Source organism: Theropithecus gelada, chromosome 7b (genome assembly GCF_003255815.1).
Source record: "Theropithecus gelada isolate Dixy chromosome 7b, Tgel_1.0, whole genome shotgun sequence".
Taxonomy (NCBI): domain Eukaryota; kingdom Metazoa; phylum Chordata; class Mammalia; order Primates; family Cercopithecidae; genus Theropithecus; species Theropithecus gelada.
The window spans coordinates 19,186,466-19,210,677 of record NC_037675.1 but is presented as its reverse complement, the minus strand read 5'-3'; the positions used below and the strand labels follow the sequence as shown (position 1 = coordinate 19,210,677).

At 39.2% G+C, this 24,212-nt stretch overlaps 1 protein-coding gene across 2 annotated transcripts in view; it reads left to right on the top strand.

Moving 5' to 3' along the window:
* CERS3 (ceramide synthase 3) overlaps positions 1–24,212 on the top strand; it is a 135,526-nt gene that overhangs the window by 84,547 nt on the left and 26,767 nt on the right. For both annotated transcript variants that reach the window (XM_025392216.1, XM_025392217.1), the window contains one exon: positions 4,429–4,582. In XM_025392216.1, the coding sequence (XP_025248001.1) occupies positions 4,429–4,582 (154 nt within the window). The remainder of the gene's footprint in view (positions 1–4,428; positions 4,583–24,212) is intronic.

The following is a 24,212-nucleotide window of genomic DNA, read 5'->3' as shown; positions in this document are numbered from 1 at the left end:
TATGGGAAAATATGTTTTATATTGATGGGGCTGAAAAAGAGCCTTTAAAGCATAACATGTATGCAAAGTATAAAATAAGCAATTGACAGATTTGATTTTAAAAAATTTTAAATTGCTTTGCCAAAAAAAATCAGTATTGAAAGAAAGTACTAGACTGTATAAAGCTAACATAATTTAAAAATAGTGTTGATATCCTTAATATATAAAGAGCATTTAAGAATCAACAGAAAAAAACAAATGCTCCAATAGAAAAATGGACAGATGCCACAAAGAAGCAGTTCATAAAGAATAAATAAAAGTAGCCAAGTTAAATAACCAATAAAAGATATAAATAGATATATAAATATATATAATCACTCCACATTAAATAAAAATATGAATATAAACAGTACTCTGTTATTTTAGGTGGAGACTGATAAAATACAATATTGGTCAATATCTGAGGAAGCAGGTAATCTTATATATTGGGTGCAAGATTATAAATTGGTGTAGTCTTTCTGGAAAGCAGTGTAACACTATATTCCAAATTGTAAAATGAGTCTACCCTTTGATTCAGGATTTTAGCTATTCTAAGTGGATAATCAAACAATTACATCAAAATGTTTTTATAGGACCACACATGGTGGTTCATGCCTATAATCCCAGAACTTTGGAAGGCTTAACTTCCTTAAGCCTAGAAGTTTGAAATCAGCCTGGTCAACAAGGTGAAACCCTGTCTCTACAAAAAACAAAATACAAAAATTGGCCAGGTGTTGTGCCGTATACCAGGAGTCCCAGCTACTCGGGCAGCTGAGGTTGGAGGATTGCTTGAGCCTGGGAGGTAGAGGCTATAGTGAGCTGTGATCATGCCTCTGCACTCCTGCCTGGGAGACAGAGTGAGACCCTGTCTCAAAAAAAATAAATGTTTTTACAAGTAATTCTCACAGCATTCTTTCGAATATAATGAACATTTGGGAAGAATTTAAATGTCTATTAATAAGGGATTAGTTAAGTTATTATATATCTATTAAATGAATTTCTGTGAAGCCATTATATATAGTGATACACAGTAGGGGTCGGTAGGCTATGACTCAAAGGCCAAATTCAGCCTATTGCCTGGTTTTGTTGATAAAGTTTTATTGGAACACAGCCACATACACTAATGTATGTACTTTCTATACATGAATTAGTTTATGTAATGTTAGCTGTCATGGCTGCTTTTGTACCATAATGGCTGAATTGAGTAGTTGCAACACAGACCAAATGGTCCAGAGGCCTGAAATATTTATTATCTGTTCCTTTACAAACAAGTTTGCTAACTCTTGATATATAGCTTTGTTTATTGATGTGGAAAGCTCTCTGTAACATGTTATTGCATGAAAAAAGCAGGGTACAACAATCACACATAGGTAGTGATCACCTCGTTACATAAAATCATGTGGTGATAGGAGGTGCAAAAAAAGAAGCACCTTAAAGAATATAGTTTTGGCCAGGCGTGGTGGCTCACACCTGTAATCCCAGCACTTTGGGCGGATCATGAGGTCAGGAGATCGAGATCATCCTGGCTAACACGGTGAAACCCCGTCTCTACTAAAAATACAAAAATTAGCTGGGTGTGGTGGTGGGAGCCTGTAGTCCCAGCTACACAGGAGGCTGAGGCAAGAGAATGGCATGAACCCGGGAGGCGGAGCTTGCAGTGAGTGGAGATCGTATCACTGCACTCCAGCCTGGGCGACAGAGCAAGACTCCATCTCAAAAAAAAAAAAGAATATAGTTTTGAGAGAGATATCCTGAATCATGTTTAGCAAAATATTCTGGGTTACCTGTAAGTTGTGAGACTTCAAGTGATTTTTCCTTCCTTAACCTCTGTATATTTTTCTGTAATTGCTAAGTTTTTAAAACCAATCAAGCTATTACATTTTTTTTTTGAGATGGGGTCTTGCTCTGTTGCCCAGGCTAGAGTACAGTGGCACAATGTTGGCTCACCACACGCTCTGCCTCCCAGGTTCAAACAATTATCTTGCCTCAGCATCCCGACAAGCTGGGATTACAGATACCTGCCACCACATCTGGTTAATTTTTGTATTTTTTTTAGTAGATATGGTGTTTCACCATGTTAGTCAGGCTGGTCTTGAACTCCTGACCTCAGGTGATCCACCCGCCTCGGCCTCCCAAAGTGCTGGGATTACAGGCATGAGCCACTACACCTGGCCCCTGTTTTTCAAACAAAGAACTTGAACTGATAACTTACAAAAGAAGAAATAGAGCTACTAAGCAGACACAGGGGAAATGTTAAGGCCTTGCAAATAGTGTAAACTAAACTGAAAGTATTTTATCTTTTAAATTAACAAATTTTGAAACTATTTCATACCAGTTCTGAGTTCAGTGAAATTCTTCTTTCATAAATTGATGGTGGCTTTATAAATAGTTACAGTTTTGGAAAATAATTTGATAACATTTTAGTACCTTTTAATATACACCTTGAATTTTTCTAACTTTAACGTACACCTTAAAACAGTAATCTCGCATTTAGAAATATATAGTTTCACAGAAATAATTTCAGTTTATGAAAGACTATATACATCAAGTTGTCTAAATAGCATAAAATGTCTTTGATTTAAAGCTAAATGTAGTTGAACATAAAATCTCACAAATGCTATGTTTACTGCAGTGGCAAAAATACAGAACAATGTGAAGTACAAACAAAGGTGAAGAACAACTTACATTCTCATGCTTTGCTGGTGAGAATGTAAAGCAACCACTCTGCAAAATCGTTTTTCAGTTTTTTATAAAGTTAAGCATATATTTACCAGATGGCACACAATTCTACCTCTATATATTTATGCTTGAAAAATCAAAACTTCTTTTCACAAATAAATATCTACATGGATATTTATAGCAGTTCTATTCATAAATGTCAAAAGCTGGAAACAACCCAAATATTCTTCAGTGGGTAAAAAAACAAACTGTGGTGCAGCCATAAAGTGGAGTGCCACTCAGTAATAAGAAGGAACATGCTATTGATAACCATGACAACTGAATGAATCTTAAAAGCATTATGTTGTATGAAAGAAGGTGGCCTTAAAAGCTCACACAACGTATGATTCCATTTATGTCTTTGGCAGACAGACCAAAGGATACAGAGCAAAGTGTTTGCCAAGTTTAAGTGTGGAGGAGGGTGTGGCAGTAAAGGGATAGCATCACGGAATTTTTTGGCAAGATAGGCTGTTCTGTATCCTAATTGTAGTGGTGGTTAAACAAACCTATAGACATTAAATTCATTGAACGATACACCAAAAAACAGTAAATTTTGCTGCATGTTAATAAAAAAAAACAAATTGTTTAGGAAAATACTGGAAGAGAATGCATGAAAATTACAATATTGTTTGTTTAAGGTGATGGTGTTATGGACAATTTTCTTTTCCTGTTTCCCCAATGTTACATGAAAAAATTGTTTCTATAACTAATATACTTATAAACAAGCATATTGAAAGACTCTAAATTCATGGTACTATATATGTTTGAGAAATGAACAAATAGCCCTTCATATGTCAATAAAATCTTTTTCTTTTTTTCATGGAATCTTGCTCTGTCACCCAGGCTGGAGTGCAGTGGCACAATCTCAGCTCACTGCAACCTCCACCTCCCAGGTTCAAGCAATTCTCTTGCCTTGGCCTCCCTAGTAGCTGGGATTACAGGTGCGTGCCACCACACCCAGCTAATTTTTATATTTTTAGTACAGACAGGGTTTGGCCATGTTGGCCAGGCTTGTCTCGAACTCCTGACCCCAGGTGATCTGCCCACCTTGGCCTCCCAAAGTGCTGGTATTACAGACATGAGCCACCATGCCCGGCCCATATGGCAATAATATCTGAAGACACTGTGCATCTGACGTCATCAGGAGCAGTTCAAATTGTGTCCAGGAGCCTATTTATGAAACTAATAAAGCATGCAATTTACTTTAGGAAGCACAAGTGTAAGTACTCATGGAATTTTTGCTTTGTTAAAGCTTCTTTTATTTGGAAAATTTACTTTTGTAGAATTCTCTATTCACCTTTGATGCCAAATAAATGAGATTATGTTTTAAGGCAATAATAACCTCATGTAAACATGCATTATCTTATTTGTTCTTCAAAATCCTCTAACCCCACCACCAGAAGGTAAAAATGGTTAGTGTATGCTCTTGTTGGAAAAGAGGAAACCAAGGTACAGAAACATTCTAGTTTAAACACTGCGTAATAAAAATGCTGTTTTCTTTAACTTTTCTTCAAGAAGACAGATTGTACTTTTTTTGCTGCTTGCCAGTAATGATATTTAAGATAATATTATTGTATCTTTTCTTTCAATAATTTCCTGGGCTTTATTAGGAGAAAAAGTATTTGTTTTATTATTGAAAATTCATAAGCGCTTTGGTTGTGATGAAATTCTCTCATCTGTTTGGTGTTTCAGGATTTTATATTGCACGCTGATCTTGCCTATGTATTACCTCGAGCCTTTCTTTTCATACATCTTCCTCAACCTACAGCTCATGATCTTGCAGGTCCTTCACCTTTACTGGGGTTATTACATCTTGAAGATGCTCAACAGATGTATATTCATGAAGGTAAGGACTGTCCAAATGTTATTGCTCTTAATGTCATTACCAGGTTAATGGTGAGGCCCAGACTGTTGAATGTTCAAGTTAATTCATGGTTTTAACCAGAATTCTTTTTTTCTTGATTTGATTATTTTTGATTAAAATTTTGGTAAAATAGAGCTAGATTTTTCATAAGTAGGTCTTTAAGGTGCTTTAAAGAAATTGCTTTTATTAGAACATGTTATTTTTGACATTTAAAAAATGTCAAAAATTCAAAAATTCTAAAAATTGCTGCTTGTTTTTATGCTTGAAGAAAATTTTTAAACTTTTGTTTATTGATATGTAATATTCGTTCATATTTATGTGATATTTTGTACATGCATAGAATGTGTAGTCAGGACATTTGGGGTATCCATCATCTTGAGTATTTATCATCTCTTAGTGTTGGGAACATTTCAAGTCCTCTCTTACAGCTATTTTGAAATATACAGTGTATTGTTGTTAACTATAGTCACCTGCTAACTGAACATTGGAATTTGTTCCTTTTATCTAACTCTAAGTTTTTACCTATTACCCAGCCTTTCTTCATCTTCCTCCAACCCCACCAACACACCTTTCCCAACCTGGTGTCTATCATTCTACTCTTTGATATATTGTTTTTTTGTTGTTGTTGTTTGTTTGTTTTCTTTGCATGAATTTCCAGTAGTGAGATTGCTGGGTCATATGGCAGTTCTACATTTAGGTTTTGAGAAATCTACATTCTGTTTTCCATAGAGATTGTGCTAATTTACATTCCCACAAACAGTATATAAGAGTTCCCTCTCCTTTACATTCTCACCAGTGTCTGTCAATCACTTTTTGCCCTTTTAATAATAGCAGTTTTAACTGGGTGAGATGATATCTCATTGTGGTTTTGACTTGCATGTTTCCCTGATGGTTAGTGATGTTGAGCATTTTTTCATATGCCTGTTGGCCAGTGTATGTTTTTTCTTCAGAAATATTTATTCACGTCCTTTGCCCCTTTTTAATGGAATTACTATTATTATTATTTGTTGTTGTTTTACTGTTGAGCTGTTTGTGTTCCCTGTATATTCTGGATATTAGTCCATTATCAGACGAATAATTTGCAAATATTTTCTCCCATTCAATAGTTTGTCTTTTCACTATGTTGATTGTTTCCTTTGCTGCACAGAAGCTTCTTAGTTTAATATAGTCCCATGTGTCTATTTCGGTTTTTGTTGCCTGTGCTTTTGAGGTCTTAGCCATTGAATCTTTGTCTAGACCAATGTCCTGAAGTATTTCCCTGAAGTACTTCCCTTATGTATTCTTCAAGTAGTTTTATATTTTAGGGTCTTATATTTAAGTCTGTAATCTATATTGAGTTGATTTTTGTATATGATGAGAGATAGAGATCTAATTTCAATCTTCTGCATGTGGATATCCAATTTTCTACACACTATTTATTGAAGAAGGTGTCCTTTCCCCCAATGTATGTATTTTTTTTTTATTTCTGTGAAAAATGGCATTGGTATCTTTTTTTTTTTTTTTTTGACAATGTCTTGCTCTGTCTTCAAGGTTAGAGTGCAGGGACATGATTATGACTCACTGCTGCCTCAATCTCCCAGGCTCAAGCAATCCTCCCACTTCAGCCACTCAAGTAGCTAGGATTACAGACACATGCCACCACACTTTGCTAATTTTTAAAATTTTTTGTAGAAATTGGGTCTCTATGTTTTCCAGGATAGTCTCAAACTCTTGGGCTCATGCGATTCTCTTGCCTTGGTCTCCCAAAGTGCTGGAATTACAGGTGTAAGGCACTATGCCTGGCCAACATTGCTATGTTGGTAGAGATTGAATTGAATCTGTAGATTGCTTTGAGCAGTCTGGTCATTTTAATATTAACTTTTCTAATCCATGAGCATGAGCTGTCTTTCCATTTGTTTGTGTCCTCTTCAATTTTTAAAAATCAATGTTTTGTAGTTTTCCTTGTAGAGGTCTTTGACCTCCTTGGTTAAATTTATTCCTAGGTATTTTTGTAGTTATTGTAAATGAGATTGCCTTATTGAGTTCTTTTTCAGTTAGTGTGTTGTTCATATATAGACACACTATTTTTTTATGTTGAATTTGTATCCTGTCACTTTACTGAATTTGTTTATCAGATCTAAGACTTTTTTGGTTCTTTAGGTTTTTCTGGATATAAGACCATGATACCTGCAAAGAGGGACAATTTGACATCCTCTTTTCTAATTTGGATGCCTTTTATTTCTGTCTCTTGCCTGATTGCTCTGACTTTGATGTCCAGTACTACGTCAAATAGGAGTAGTAAAGTGAGCATCTTTGTCTTGTTCCAGTTTTTAAAGGAAAGGCTTTCAGCTTTTCACCATTTAGTATGATGTTAGCTATGAATTTGTCATATATGCCCTTCATTATGTTCAGGTATGTTCCCTCTGTGACTAGTTTGTTGAGAGTTTTTATCATAAAAGGATGCTGAATTTTATCAAATGCTTTTTCTGTGTCTATTGAGATGATCATATAAATTGTATTATACATTCTGTCTATGTAATGTGTCACATTTATTGATTTGTTTATGTTGAATCAACCTTGCATCCCTGGGATGAATCCCACTTGGTATTGGTATGTTACCTTTTTGATGTACTGTTGGATTTGGCTTGCTAGAATTTTGTCGAGAATTTTTGTATCTATGTTAATCAGGGATATTGGCCTGTAGTATTTTTTTTGTTGTTGGGTCCTTGTCTGGTTTTGATATCAAGGTAATGCTGGCCTTGTAGAATGAGTTAGGGAGAATTCCCTTCACTTCAGTTTTTTTTTTTTTTAGTAGTTTAAGGAGAATTGCTGTAAATTCTTCTCTGTAAGTTTGGTAGAATTTAGCAATAAAGCTATCTGGACCTGGACTTTTCTTTGTTGAAAGACTTTTTGTTACTGATCCAATCTCTTTACTTTTTACTGGTCTTTTCAGGTTTTCTGTTTCTTCCTCAATCAGTCTTGGGACATTTTATGTGTTTATGAATTTAACCATTTCCTCTAGGTTTTCCAGTTTGTTAGTGTATAGTTATTCACTATAGTTTCTGATAATCTTTTGTATTTCTGTGGTATCAATTGTAATGTGTCTTTTTTGTTTCTGATTTTCTTTATTTTGATCTTTTCTCCTTTTTTCTTGGTCAGTCTAGCTAGCAATCTATTTTGTTTATCTTTTCAAAAAACCAACTTCTAATTTTGTTGATTCTTTGTAATTATTTTCAGTCTCTTTCATTTAGATTTGCTCTGATCTTTATTATTTCTTTCCTTCTACTAATTTCCCATTTGGCTTGTTCTTGCTTTCCTAGTTCATTGAGGTTCATCACTAGATTTTTATATGACATCTTTCTACTTTTTTGATGTAGAAGTTTATTGCTATAAACTTCCCTCTTAGCACTGTTTTTGGTTTATCTCATAGGTTTTGATATGTTGTGTTTTTATTTCACTTGTTTCAAGAAATGTTTTGATTTCCCTCTTAATTTCTTTCTTGACCTAGTGGTCGTTTGGGAGCACGTTGTTTAATTTCCATGTATTCATACAGTTTTCAAAGTTTCTCTTATTGATTTAATAAGTGGGTCATTTAATTGTTGATTTAATAAGTGGGTCATTTTTAAATCCATTCAGCCAGTCTATATCTTTTAAATGGAAAGTTTAATCTGTTTACATTCAAGGTTAGTATTAATATGTGAGGGGTTATTTCTGTCATTTTATTAATTAATTTCTAGTTGTTCTGTATATCCTTTGTTTCTTTCTTTCTCTCTTATTGTTTATCATTGTGGTTTGGTGGTTTTCTGCAGTGGTAACATTTGAGTCCTTTCTCTTCTTTATCTAATCCATTGTGGTCTAAAAAGACACTACATGTAATTTCAGTTTTTAAAAATTTGTTGAGACATGTTTTGTGTCCTAATATATGGTCTATCCTGGAGAATGTCCCATGTGCTGATGAGAAGAATGTGTATTCTGTAGCCACTGGATGAAATGTTCTGTAACAGTCTGTTAGGTCTATTTTGCATAAAGTGCAGTTTAAATCCACTGTTTCTTTGTAAATATTTTGTCTAGATGGTCCATCTAGTAGGGTGATAGTAGGGTGTTGAAGTCTGCAACTATTATTGTATTGGGCTTCATCTATCTCACTAGTAATATTTGCTTTATATGTCTGAGTGCTCTATTGTTGGCTACATATATATTTAGAATTGTATTTCTTGCTGAGTTGATCTCTTTATCATTTTATAATTGACTTTTTTGTCTATTTTTACTTTTTTTTGAATTAAAGTCTGTTTTGTCTGATATAAGTATAGGTGTTTCTGCTTGCTTTTGGTTTTCACTTGCAGGAGTAACTTTTTACATTCCTTTACTTTTAGTCTATATGTTTTGTTTTGTTTTGGTTTTCTGTTTGTTTTGTTTTTTGTTTTTTTTGAGACAAAGTCTTGCTGTCACCCAGGCTAGAATGCAGTGGCACGATCTCGGCTCACTGCAAGTTCTGTCTCCCAGGTTCACACCATTCTCCCATCTCAGCCTCCCTAGAGCTGGAACTACAGGTGCCCACCACCACACCTGGCTAATCTTGTTTTTGTATTTTTAGTAGAGACAGGATTTCACCGTGTTAGCCAGGATGGTCTTCATCTCCTGAACTTGTGATCTTCCCACTTTGGCCTCCCAAAGTGCTGGGATTACAAGCATGAGCCACCGTGCCTGGCCTAGTCTATATGTGTTTTTACAGGTGAAATGAGCTTCTTGTAGGCAGCATATAGTGGGTCATTTTTAAATCCATTCAGCCAGTTTATATCTTTTAAGTAGAAAGTTTAATCTGTTTACATTCAAGGTTAGTATTAATATGTGAGGGGTTATTTCTGTCATTTTATTAATTAATTTCTAGTTGTTCTGTATATCCTTTGTTTCTTTCTTTCCCTCTTATTGTTTATCATTGTGGTTTGGTGGTTTTCTGCAGTGGTAACATTTGAATCCTTTCTCTTATTTATTTATGTCTTTGTTCTACCAGTATGTTTTATACTTTTCTATGTTTTCATGCTGGTAGATATGATTCTTTCACTTCTGGATGTAGAATTGCCTGAAGCATTTCTTGTAGGGCCAGTGTAGTTGTGATGAATTCCCTTAGCTTTTGCTTATCTGGAAAATACTTTATTTCTCCTACATTTATAAAAGATAATTTTTCTGGGTATGGAATTCTTGGCTGACAGGTTTTTTTCCCCCCTTTTTCAGGAGTATGACCATATCATCCCATTTTCCCCTGGTCTGTAAGGTTTCTGTTGTTAGTCTGATGGTGGTTCCGTTACAGGTGACTAGACACATTTCTGTTGCTGTTCTTAGAATACTGTCTTTGTCTTTGACTTCCAACAGTTTGACTATAATATGCAGTGAAGACCTTTTAGAATCATATCTATTTGTGAATCTATGAACTTCTTGTATCTGGATGTCTAAATCTCTTGCAAACTTGCGAACATTTCAGCTATTATTTTGTTAAATAGTTTTCTATTTTTTTATTTTATTTTCACCTCTGGAACACCAAAAGTTCAATAAGTTGTTTCTCTTACAGTGTCCCATATGTCATGTAGGCTATGTTCATTCTTTCTCATTCTTTTTTTTCTTTATTTTTATCTAATGGAGTTATTTCAAAAGACCTGTCTTCAAGTTCTGAAATTCTTTCTTCTGCTTGATATAGTCTATTATTATTATTATTATTTATTTATTTATTTTTTGAGATGGAGTCTCGCTGTGTCACCAGGCTGGAGTGCAGTGGCACAATCTTGGCTCATTGCAACTTCTGCCTGCCGAGTTCAAGAGATTCATTCCCCTGCTTCAATCTCCTGAGTAGCTGGGACTACAGGTGCATGCCACCATGCCCAGCTAATTTTTTGTATTTTAGTAAAAACAGTTTCACCATGTTGGCCAGAATCGTTTTGGTCTCCTGACCTCGTGATCTGCCCACCTCAGCCTCCCAAAGTGCTGGGATTACGAGTGTGAGCCACTGTGCCTGGCCGATCTAGGCTATTTTTAAAGCATTTGAATGTATTTTGTATTTCATTCAATGAATTCTTTACTTCCAGAATTTCTGTTTGGTTCTTTTTTTATGATATCCATCTCTTTGGTAAACTTCTCATTCATATTATGAATTGTTTTCTGATTTCCTTGTATTGTTTATCTGTGTTCCCTTATATCTCACTGAGGTTCTTTAATATAATTATATTGAGTTCTTTTTCTGGGATATCTTAAGTTTGTTTGTATTGGAATCTGTTGCTGGAGAATTATTGTGTTTTTTTGGAGGTATTATATTTCCTTGCTTTTTTATGTTTCTGTGTCCTTAAATTGATATCTACACATCTGGTATAACAGTTGCTTCTTACATTTTTTTGAATTTGCTTTCATAGAGGAGGATATTTTCCTGAAGATGTACTTACAGTGGTTGTTGGTAGGGCACTTTGGTTCTGATTCTGGGTGCATGCAATAGTGTAGTCATTATGTGATTTTTTTTGCCTATAAACAACCTCAGTGGTGTCTGTGAATTTTTCATTGGCTTAGGGTGCAGTTAGTGGAGACTTTGGTGAAGTTTTGCTGGGGATGGGAATGCCAAGTGGTCTAGTCCTTGGGCCCCAGTGGTGGCAGTAGTGGGCCAAATGGTCCTATCCTTGGGCAGTAGTGTTAGCAGCTCCAGGCAGGCTGATTCTTGGGTCTTCAGATAGCTTTTCCAGGTGCCAACAGTGGCACTGATGGGGCAGGAGGTAGGTCAGCCTCTGGGCCCCTGGGCAGAAGCTGTGGCATGGGCAATGGCAGTAGCAGTCACTCAACAATCCTCTGGCTCCCAAGTGGTCTGCACTGGTGTTGGCAGTGGCTGCAATGGGCTAGGAAGGCCAGTCCCCAGGCCTGCAGGTGGCATGTGCAGGTGAGTACTAGCTGTGGTGATAGCAGCAGGTTAGGTGGGCACATCCTCAGGCCCCTGGGAGGAGTGCTCAGGCACCAATCATTGTGAACATAGCCAGTTGATTTCTGGGCCTTCCAATGGTATACTTGGGCGGTAGGTGGAGGGAGTGTGGAACCAGGCCAGGCAAACCTATCCTCAGGCCCCGCTGTGGTGCACGCATGTGCTGGTTGTGGTAGGCAGGGGCAGGGTGCCCTGCTACTGGAAAAGTGGGGTTGCTTTCAGTGGTAGCACCTGCAGGTAGTTGGCTAGGGAGCACATGCTTCATCCCCATGTAGCAGCTGTGGATAGGGTAACCTGTCCTCAGGACACTTGTAAATGCATGGCAACTCTACTACTAAGACAGTAGGGTCACTGCCAGTGGCTTGCACTTTGGCCCTGGTAGTGGCATCCAGCAGTGGGACACATACAAATGTGTGATGGCACACTACTGGGGGTATCAGGGCTACTGTCAATGGTTGCTGCTTCAGCCCTGGTAGCAACAGCCAGCCACAGCAGTTCCCACACATGGGGGATGTCAGTGGGGTTCCAGGAATGTGTCGATGCAAGGACTGTTGTGCTTCAGCACAGGCTGCAGTTTGGCGGAGGCTAGGCTCTCAAAATGGCACTGTGCTGTAGCTGCTTAGGACTTAGGGGTATGTGGGACCTAGTGTGAGCTCCTTCTATGGAGCGATGCTTTTGTGTCAACTCTAGGCAGCTCTCTATGTTAGTCTTATGGCCCATGAGAGTGGAGGGGCTCTCCTGTGGCTAGGATTGCAGGAGTCCATGATAGGAATGTGGACCACTGAGATTTCTTACTTACCCCTTTCCCACATTGGTGAGTGTCTCCAGGTTCTTAGCTGAGCAGATGGTCTTGGCTTCCCTTTGCTTTCTTGCCTTAAGTGTTTCCTGTCACTTCTCTGTTAAATTCCACTCTTCTTTAAGAGGATCTGTTCAAAGTGTGATTATCTACTCGCTATTTGGTTCCTCGGTGAGGAGGCATGTACCAGATGCCTCTAGTTGTTCCCGATTGCTGCTTTTTAAAGAATTCCATAATGAGTCAAAATGTGCTCTAGTTTTGGGCAACCTTTATGATGATAATTGAATAATACTTCAGAGCCTTATGTTTATTTTTATTGAATATCCAAATTGCACATAATGCTCTCCTCTGAGCTTGCTCCCCACTACTCTCTGAAATACTGTCCATCATTTTACTATACTTTGTTTCTGAAAACATCTTCTCTAAATAATAAAAAATTAATTAGCCTATTGATTCGACCTTTTAGACTATTGAAGGTTTTTTGTTGTGTTGTTTTGAATTAGGTTCTATGCTTTAATTCCAGAAAACAGTGAGGGAAAGGCAACAGAGATGAATAAGATAATCCCTGACTTTAGGGAAATAGCCCACCATCTAGTGGGGAATGTTCACCTACTGGCAACTAACTGTAGCGTACAGAATGTCCTATGGTACATACAGGCTCCAGAAACTTGCTATGGAAGAAAAGATAAAAAGATAAATTAACTCAAGGGACTAGGAAATGTTTCATTGAGTGATGGAGTTTGAGTTGAGCCTTTAAAGCAACTGAAAAAGATCACATTTCTGCTTTGTCTTAAAATCGTACTCTACTACTAAGTGTTGATGAAAAGAGTCAAACTCTGTAAAATATTTGAACAGATTTATCCTGAACCAAATATGAATGACCAGTGGCCCATGACATAGCCCCAGGAGATCCTGAGAACATGCCCAAGGTGGTCAGACTACAACTAGGTTTTAGACATTTTAGGGAGCTATAAGTCATCAATCAATGCATGTAAGATGTACATTGCTTTGGTCTGGAAAGGTAAGACAGCTGGAAGTGGGGGGCTTCCAGGTCATAGGCAGATTCAAAGATTTTTCTGATTGGCAATTGGTTGAAAGAGTTATTATATAACTCATTAGATAAGAGCTGAAATCAATAGAAAGGAATGTCTGTATTAAGATAAGGGGTTGTGGAGACCAAGGTTTTATCATGCAGATGAAGCCTCCAGGTAGCTGACTTCAGTGCTGTTATCAGACCTTAAAAGGTGCCAGACTGTTAATTCATTCTCTCCTGGATCAGAGGAAAGATCCAGAAAGGAAAGGCGATTCTCTGCAAAATGTAGGTTTGCTTCACAAAAGACAGTTTGGTAGGGCCATTTCAAAATATATCAAAGAAATATATTTTGGAGTAAAATACTTCAGTTTCTTTCAGGGGCTGCTGTCTGTCATGTGATGCTATACTAGAGTCAGGCTGGAACTTGGTGTCTTATTGCTACAAAAGTCAGTCTTAAGATCTCTGTTTTAATGTTACTGATGGTCAGCTGTGCCTGGATTTCAAAGGAAGGAGGGTATATAATGAGGTGTGTCTGATTCTCACTTCCCATCATGGCCTGAACTAGATTTTCAGGTTTATATTGAAATGTCCTTGGCTGAGAGGGGGTCCATCAGGCAGCTGGGGGGCTTAGAATTTTATTTTTGGTTTACATAAGGGAGTTTTAATTAAGGATCTGTCAAGTTGAAAGTTACAGCTGGCTCACATTTAGGTGTTCCTATCCGTGTATAATATATACAGCACTGTATTGTCAGATTGAGTGACTTGTGTTTACCAAGGATGCTGGCAGTTAGTCTGATAAGCTCAGTTTTAATCAACTCTTTGATTAATTAGTTTTCCAACTTTAGTAAATGTGTCTCAAAGATCATTGAAGAGTTGGCAAAGGAAATGGAAATTGCCATAATTGACCTCTGAGTTTTCTACCGTCTCTTAGCTTCTAGATCTTGACAGAGGTATGGGAAATTAGGCCACATCTCGATTAATCTAAAAAAAAAAAAAAATTAGAAGTTTCTTCTTTAACTAAATTACTGATGACCTTGTTTTCTTGAGAGACAACTTTCCCCCTTAAAGTTGTGGTGCCAAGAAAAAAAACTTTCATTGAATGGTTCTAGTTTTTCATTGAATGGTTCTAGTTTATTAAAGTTCTAAATAGCTTTTCTATGATCTCTGAAAAAGTTGTCTTATTCTCTGAGTGATAAAGTTGAAGTAACTGAGATAAGTTAAATAAGAACTCAATCAGTTAGATAATTTGCACCTGCAGTAGTTGGTGTGACGGAAGGGCCCTGGACTGAGCCTGTAATGATTGGGTCCAGCCTTCCAAAAGCTCCTGTCCCTGTAGAGAAACGGTTCCCTTATTAACTAATGAGAAACAATAATTACAGGCTTGGAAAGGATCCAGGGGGAGTGAAACTTGGAAAACAGAAGATACCCTAGTTTCATTGTGATTTTCCTATGTCTGATCTCTAATGGGTCATGCCAGGCCTGATTAGAAACCTAGCAGGTTGGGGAGCCATGGACAAGAATTTCTAATTTCTCATGTTGTCCTTTTGAGAAGCTGTTTCTAATTGCAGTTTGACAGGAGTTGTGGAGGCCCCCACAGCCGTAATCCTTGCAGTTTGTATGACTTCAGCTGGCTTGCATGTGTACTGTGTTTTCCACAGCAGTGGCAAAACTGGCTGTGAAGTCAGCGTATGCCTCCAAAGCCATAAAGCCTCCTTTTAAAGAACACTATGTGAAGACATAGTTGCATTGCAAAGGGGAGGAGAGGGCTAGAGGCTGGAGTTAAAATCCTTAGAGGAACAACTAACAAATCAATTTTCAACTCTATTTAATAAGCATTTAGCATTTAATGCATTTAATTGTTACTAAGGCGACAAATTCTTGGATACTTTACAAATGAAATTGCAGACGTTCATAAGCCTCCAAAAATTTCTTTTAAGTCTTGTAACAGAGATTGTGAATTTGTCCCTTCAATTCATTACACATGGAAAACTCTCAGTAAGTAACTTTAAATATGCAAAGGATACAAAATTTGGAAAACCACCCTGTTTTGGGTAGCAGGTTACAAAATAATATATTAATCATTTTTGGTCTCCATGAATTTTCATGGTAGACTGAAAAGAAGAAGGTGATTATACTTCTAAAAATAACATTTTTGGTAATAGTCACATCTTATTTTTCCTAAACAATAAGGTCATTGCTTTTGATGAATGAGAACCTTCCACTATTTGCTTTTGCTCTTGAATGCCTTAAAAATAAAAATATCACTATAATTTCAAAACTCTAGCATATATGGACCTGCTTAGCAGGCATCCTGCTGCTTGAGAACAAGGGTTGGCACTGAAACTTATCTAGTTCCTATAAAATGGTTGATTTTGTGATGAGCTACTAGCCCATACATTACATCAGAAAATATGACAGGCTGACACTCATCTTTTCATTTTCTTTGCTAACATGAGAAGTGCCTTGAGAGGAAATTAGAAGGAAATAGTATGCTTTTGTTTAACATTACTTAAGAGAACTTGATCATCCTTAAGCTTTTATTCTCTTCTTTCTAAATATCATCCTGGATCCTGGCCAACTCAAGCATGTCTCTGTGACATCTTGTGCTGGTGAGTACTCAAGACATGTGGGGGGAACTGTAGCATGCAGCCATGAAAGCCAGGATGGAGAAACTAGCCCCTTGGCAACCTGCCCAGCCATCTGCAACTCAACAGGCAGGATCTCTTCAGTTCATAGAATGATACTTTACATACACCGGACTGTTTTAGCTAAAGAAAGGCACACACTAATACACATGAAGAAACCGAAGCCTAGACCAAATTCACACAGTAATTTCGTGGCAAAGCCAAGAGTAGAACTTGAGTCTCTTAACTTGTAACACTTCACCCTTTAAATTATTCTTTATTTGAATTAAGGTAAAAAAAAATAATAACTAGAAAAACCAGAAAATTAATTTAAAATACTTGTATGGAGTTATAAAATAGTAAATATTCAAAAATTTTCAAAAGTTAAAAAATATATATGTATATACCTGCTGGGTACCCACAAAATTTTTAAAAAATGAAAGTAAATAGTGAATACAGGCCAGACACAGTGGCTTATGACTGTAACCCCAGCACTTTGGGAGGCTGAGGCAGGAGGATCACCTGAGGTTGGGAGTTCAAAACCAGCCTGACCAACATGGTGAAACCCTGTCTCTACTAAAAATACAAAAATTAGCTGGGCGTGGTGGTATGGGCCTGTAATCCCAGCCACTTGGGAGGCTGAGGTGGGAGAATTGCTTGAACCAGGGAGGTGGAGGTTGCAGTGAGTCGAGATCATGCCACTGTACTCCACTCCAGCCTGGGAGACAGAGTGAGACTCCATCTCAAAAAAAAAAAAAAAAAAAAAAAGTGGGTACATAATCCAATTGATGAGTAATCAAGATCATAGATTAAAATACAGCATAAATCTTTTAACTTACTTTTGAACTTTTTTAAAGCATAAGAAAATATTTTGTTTTTCTTCTTTTTTTAATCTCACATCACTTCCAAGTAAAGCAGTTAGATAGCTAAGAGTACAGGTTCTGTGTAGATTCAAACCTCAGCTCTCCCATTCACTGGCAATGTGATCTTGGGCATATTACTTCATTCGTTGCCTCAGTTTCCTCACCTGTAAAATGGGGATGATGATATTAGTGCCTGCATTGAAGGATAAAGCCCTTAGAACAGTGGGTGGCACATAGTAAGCACATTGTAAATGTTAGCTGCCATTGTCATGATCAATATGATCAATATTACTACTTTAGCAGATTCTTTCTACCAAACTACAGAGAGCCTGTGAATGAGTCGTTGTCAGGCAGTTGGCTCTCAGCAAGCCTCTTCATTTTGCTCAGGCAGACAGTGCTGCAGCTGACCTTGTGAGTCCTTGACTTGCAACCAAAGGCTCCTGTGACGGTTTTCTAAGCTGTCTTCTGCCAGTTGACTTTCATGACTCACATTCCAGGTGGTCATTTTTGACACATTCTCACAGATGTCAACACGTTAGGGAAGAAACACAAAGTCTGTAACATTCAAGAAGCCTCTAAGCTATTCTGCTCGTAGGTAAGAAGGAATGTAAAACTGCACTTTGCTGAACAATAATTTATAAAAATACCACAAAGACTGATTGTTGAAATAAAGTATGTTAGAACTGCTATCAATTTAGGCTGGACGTGGTGGCTCACGCCTGTAATACCAGCACTTTGGGAGGCCGAGGCAGGCAGATCACGAGGTCAGGAGATCAAGACCATCCTGGCTAACTTGGTGAAACCCCATCTCTACTAAAAATCTAAAAACATTAGCCGGGTGTGATGGAGGGCGCCTGAAGTCCCAGCTACTCGGGAGGCTGAGGCAGGAGAATGGCATGAACCCGGGAGGCGGAGCTTGCAGTGAGCCGAGATTACACCACTGCACTCCAACCTGGGTGACAAAGTGAGACTCTGTCTAGAAAAAAAAAGAAATACCATCAACTTATATTTTTATATTTCTGAATATTTGTACGAATTAACTAGCTTGGAAATTTATTCAAGGAACAGCATAATTTGTAAACTTGTAATGGTAAAAATAACTGTACTGAGTTGCTTGGCTTCAAGAATTTCAAATCTGAATGTTCTTCTACACTATATATTCAGCTCAACAACAAAATGGAATTCCTATAGAATTTTAGAACTGGAAGACATCAATGGAAGAGACCACTGATGTCTACCAAGACACCATTAATGTCTACCAAGACACTGTGGCTCCTCTCTGCAAGGCCTTGCTATTGTATTGCAGTTTGCTATGCATGTCCACATATGTGAATTCCTACTGACCTTGAGTCTCCTGGTGACTCTGTGGAGCAGCTTCTGTCATCCCTCTTTTATGAGGAAGAGAATGAGGGCGAATGAAGAAGTTACATGACTTGCCTAATGTCACACAGCAGCAGGATTCACCCCCATGAAGCCTGATGCTTCAGAGCCCATGTTGCTAATACTGGGCTCTTCTACTTCCCTAGAGGTTTTTTTTTTTTTGAGACAGAGTCTAGTTCTGTCACCCAGGCTGGAACACAGTGGCATGATCTCGGCTCACTGCAACCTCCGCCTCCTGGGTTCAAGCTATTTTTCTGCCTCAGCCTCCCAAGTAGCTGGGATTATACGTCCCACCACCACACCCAGCTAGTTTTTGTATTTTTAGTAGAGACAGGGTTTCACTGTGTTGGACAGGCTGGTCTCGAATTCCTGACCTCGTGATCCCACCCACCTTGGCCTCCACAGAGGTTTTGTATTTGTGAACATACGTCCTCAAAACATAACTGATACATATTAATATTTCCTGAGTGTGTATTTAGTGTGGCTTATGCTCAGCTTTCACGAATTTCTTTCTTTTTCTTTTTCTTTTTTATTAACTTTTTGAGACAGAGTCTTGCTATGTCGCCCAGGCTGGAGTGCAGTGGTGCGATCTTGGCTCACTGCAACCTCTGCCTCAAGTGATTCTCCTGCCTTAGCCTCCCAAGTAGCTGGGATTACAGGCATGCACCACCATACCTGACCAATTTTTGTATTTTTAGCAGAGATGGGGTTTTACCATGTTGGCCAGGCTGGTCCCAAACTCCTGAGTTCAAGTGATCCGGCTACCTCAGCCTCCCAAGGTGCTAGGATTACAGGCTTGAGTCACTGCACCTGGCCTCTCACGAATTTCATAATGGTATCTTCTACCTTGCTCAGTGTTTGTTATCATCACTTTACAAGTAATTGAATTAATTACTTTACAAGTAATTGATTAACAAGTAACCAATGAATTAATCAATGAATTAATTTCATAGAGGGCACTCTAGAAAAATCTCATTAATGGTATCCCCATTAGAGGATTTTTCTGCCTTAAAACAATCATAAGCCTGAGTTTTTATAAAGGGTAGAGTTGTTTATAAGAAGTTGAAGTTGAATAGGCAATCATCTGCATGGCTCAAAGGTAATAAAAGCAAGAAAATGTTCTATGAGTGGGAAGCAGGGCCCATGGATAAACTAGCCTCTTCCCAGGTCTCCTGACCCCATAGAAGTACTGTGGCTTTGTCCTTGACTGGGAGGTCCCCAGGTTAGATCCACAGGTACAACACAGGCACCCAGATGAGAGCTCAGAAGAGGACCCAACCACGCATTCGCACTCTGAGATGGAAGCAGCACCAAACTGAAAAGGGGTTCCTCTGCTAGTTTGGGAAGTGGAGGCCACCACACTTCTGAGGGTTGTGCAAAACAGTGACCTAGTTTTCAGTTAGATATCTTTTCTCTACTCCAGGATAACATTGTTCAGACATTTCCTTTTTTTTTTCCTTTTCTTGGGGTGGTCTCACTCTGTCACCCAAGCTGGAGTGCAGCGGCACCATCTCCACTCACTACAACCTCTGCCTCCTGGGCTCAAGTGATCCTCCCACCTCAACCTCCCAAGTAGCTGGGAACACAGGTGTCTGCCGCCTTACCTGGCTCTCAAAGTGCTGGGATTCCAGGTGTGAGCCACCGCGCCCGGCCCAGACGTTTTCTTATACTGGGATGTTCGATATCTTTTTCAAGCTTTTTGGAGAGTCTTCTGTCTTTTTTTCCTATCATTAAAAAGTCAGGAGCCTGGGTGGGGTGGCTCACGCCTATAATCCTAGCACTTTGGGAGGCTGAGGCGGGCAGATCACGAGGTCAAGAGATTGAGACAATCCTGGCTAACACAGTGAAACCCCGTCCCTACTAAAAATACAAAAAGAAATTAGCTGGGCTTGGTGGCAGGCGCCTATAGTCCCAGCTACTTGGGAGACTGAGGCAGGAGAATGGCATGAACGCGGGAGGCGGAGCTTGCAGCGAGCCGAGATCACACCACTGCACTCCAGCCTGGGCAACAGAGCGAGACTCCATCTCAAAAAAAAAAAAAGTCAGGAAACAACAGATGCTGCTTCCTATAGGATTGTCATGATTACCACATTTAGATGTTGCAGTGTCTCTCTCTGTTGCTGATGACAACAGTGTGTCTTTTTAGCTCTTAATTTTAGGCAAACTGACCTCTGATGGAAAAGAGTATACTAGGATGTTTAAATAAGCAAAACAATCTCTTTTTTTTTGTGCTTTTAGAATCCCCTATAGCTGGTGTCCTATCATTATGATTATGCAAAACTGGTCTGTTAGCATTATTAAAAACTTTTGTCTTGTTAGCATCTTATTTTATTTATTTATTTATTTTACTTTAAGCTCTGGGATACATGTGCAGGACATGTAGGTTTGTTACATATGTATACATGTGCCATGGTGGTTTGCTGCACCTATCAACCTGTCATCTAGTTTTTAAGCCTTGCATGTATTAGATATTTGTCCTAATGATCTTCCTCTCATTTCCCCGCAGCCCCTGACAGGCCTTGGTGTGTGATGTTCCCCTCTCTGTGTCCATGTGTTCTTGTTGTTCAACTTCCACTTATGAGTGAGAATATGCAGTGTTTGATTTTCTGTTCTTGTGTTAGTTTGCTATGAATGATGGTTTCCAGCTTCATCCATGTCCCTGCAAAGGACATGAACTCATTCTTTTTTATGGCTGCATAGTATTCCATGGTGTATATGTACCACATTTTCTTTATCCAGTCTATCATTGATGGACATTTGGGTTGGTTCCAAGTCTTTGCTATTGTGAATAGTGCTACAATAAACATATGTGTGCATGTGTCTTTATAGTAGAATTATTTATAATCCTTTGGGTATATACCCAGTAATGGGATTGGTGGGTCAAATGGTATTTCTGGTTCTAGATCCTTGAGAAATTTGCCACACTGTCCTCCACAATGGTTGAACTAATTTACACTCCCACCAGCAGTGTAAAAGCATTATTTCTCTACAGCCTTGCCAGCATCTGTTGTTTCCTGACTTTTTAATGATCACCATTCTAACTGGCGTGAGATGCTAGCTCATTGTGGTTTTGATTGCATTTCTCTCATGACCAGTAATGATGAGCTCTTTTTCATGTTTGCTGGCCACACAAATGTCTTCTTTTGAGAAGTGTCTGTTCATATCCTTGAGCTACTTTTTGATAGGGTTGTTTGTTTCTTTCTTGTAAATTTGTTTGAGTTCATTGTAGATTCTGGATATTAGACCTTTGTCAGATGGATAGATTGCAAAAATTTTCTCCCATTGTATAGGTGCCTGTTCACTCTGATGCTAGTTTCTTTTGCTGTGCAGAAGCTCTTTAGCTTAATTAGATCCCATTTGCCAATTTTGGCCTCTGTTGCCATTGCTTTTGGTGTTTTAGTCATGAAGTCTTTGCCCATGCCTATGTCCTGAATGTTCATATTGTCCTGAATGGTCAAACCTTGCCCAGGTTTTCTTCTAGGGCTTTTATGCTTTTAGGTTTTGTATTTAAGTCTTCGACCCATCTTGAGTTAATTTTTGTATAAGGTGTAAGGAAGGGGTCCAGTTTCTGTTTTCTGCATATGGCTAGCCAGTGTAAAACAAGCTTTTATTCCAGTTTTCTTCAGTACTCCCTGTTTACTCAAAGAGGTTCTGGCTGCTGGCATCTGTTTCCAACAGCAGACCTCTCTTCCCTGTAATCACTCAGGACTGACTTAGTTACACGAGGGATCTTCCATACTCTAGTTTATCACATATTAGCTCCAGTGTGCTAAATTTCTTGGTTTACATGTTTTCTGGCAATGGTTTTCAAAATACTAGTTCTTTCGAGGTGCTGGGCTACCCAAGTCATTTGGCCAATGGGAAGTCAAAGGAGGCAGTTGCAAATGAAAGGGTTTGTTAAGATGAGACCTGCTTCCTGAGAGCACGGAGTTGGTATCTGTGGGATTCCAATCCTGCCTCTCTTTCCTCTGTCCCAAATGTGGACTGTGATGTACCCAGAACCACAGACCATGTCTTGCTAATGTTGGAAAGGAGGGTGAGGGAGGGGGAAGAACTCAGTACAAGAAGCTCTGACATCCCTTGTTCCCATTATTTTTAAACATCATTTCCCAAAACGAAATGAATTTTTATATAATCTTGAAAGGAACAGATAGTCTCCTTTTTATTAGTAGAGAAACAGACGCATACACACAGATGTCTTATATGGAATCTGAACTTTAGACCGGGGGCACAGGCACAGTTCATGGCTTGTTAATAAATCTGCACATTCACAGCAGGATATGAGAGTTTTATTAATGGGTTCTTGGGCCAGAGAGCTTGGTAAAAACAGGTGTAGGGAGGCCCCATGCTGGCCAGCACTGTCCCTGCTAATCTCCCACTGTTTTCTGTGGCCGCACCCTCCCTGTGGCTATCTCCCCACCCCTACTACCTAAGTCTCAGAAGAGAGCTTTGTGTGACACAAAAGAAACCTTATTCCTGAACACTCATTCAGTGTGTAGATGTGGGTAAAAGAAATTAGTTTTTCAAACATTTTCACTTTGATTTATCATGTGGGCTTTAGCGCCTGAGTGATTTATGATGCAGATGGCTTGATCTGTGCTCTGATTTGGGAACAGCACGCATGCCGTCTGTGGAACTCTGGATGCTCAAAGGGGCTGTGTTCTTCAAACGGTGTCTACTTGCCACATGACAGGCCCGGGAAGTCCGGAGCAGTGCAGTCCTGGGCACGCACTCTTCGTATGGATCCATGGCCACTGCCCGGGATGCCTGAGCTAAGACATCATGGAATGCCTGTCCTTTCCAGCGGGCCTCAGCCTCACGATTCCTCCAAGCAACTGGCATACTTCTGAGACGTCTTTATTCTGAGCTTGGAAACATGGTCTTGTTTTTCAAAGGAATGGAACTGGCTCTGCTGAATCATCTAGCTGGGTTGGAATCCCAGATCTACTCCTCAGAGCTCTCCACGGAGGCCTAACTGCAGGGGCTAAGGCCAGAACAGGCCCTATGTGGGCAGCTACCTGTTCAATGTTTGGATGGTAGCCCCTAAATCTACCTGCATGCAAGACAGTATGAAGAACGTGGAGAAAGCCCAGGCCTCAAGAGGGTCCCAGGATCATGGCTGTCCAGAGAAAGAGAGTAATGAGGGAAGATACAAGTCAGCAAGGCTGTGGCGAAAGCCTGAGGCAAGCTTTGCCCACTTTGAGGCTTTCTATTGCTGTTTGTTCCTGCCATGTCAGTTGAGAGTGTTTGTGTGTGCGTGTACGTGTGGATCCGTGTGTGTGTGTGTGCGCGTGCGCATGTGTGCGTGGGCATGCACACACAGGAGGATCTGGGGATACCCTGGGCTTCCACACCTGTGGGGGAGTGAGGGGAGCTGGGCTGAGCAAAGGGAGAAGTTGAACTCGATGTGGGTGCAACCAAGGCCTCCACCAACCCTACAGAGAGCTCTAGAGCTGGGTGGCCCTTCAGAGATGACCCAGTTGAGCCAAGGAGGCTGGGCCTCTGTATTTGGGCATAATCCTTTTACTGGATATGGGCTGCCATCTAGAGAGGGGAATTTGTATATATTTTTTTCTTCTCATTATAGATAATCTGAACAGTGTCCTGTTTCCTAGGAAACCTGAAGCTATATGTTCATGTTGATTCTATAGCTGTTTGGGGAGAATGGCGGGGTGTTGGGGGGAATTTGTAATCAGGCTACCACCATTGTTCTTCAGCCCCAGAAGTCCTCAAGTCATTGCAAACTTAGGTACTTGAATTTTTTTTTTTTTTTGAGACAGAGTCTTGACTCGCTCTATTGCCCAGGCTGGAGTGCAGTGGTGTGATCTCAGCTCACTGCAACCTCAGCCTTCTGGGTTCAAATAATTCTCCTGCCTCAGCCTCCTGAGCAGCTGGGACTACAGGCGCCCGCCACCAAGCCTGGCAGATTCTTTGTATTTTTAGTAGAGATGGGGTTTCACTGTGTTAGCCGGGATGGTTTCAATCTCC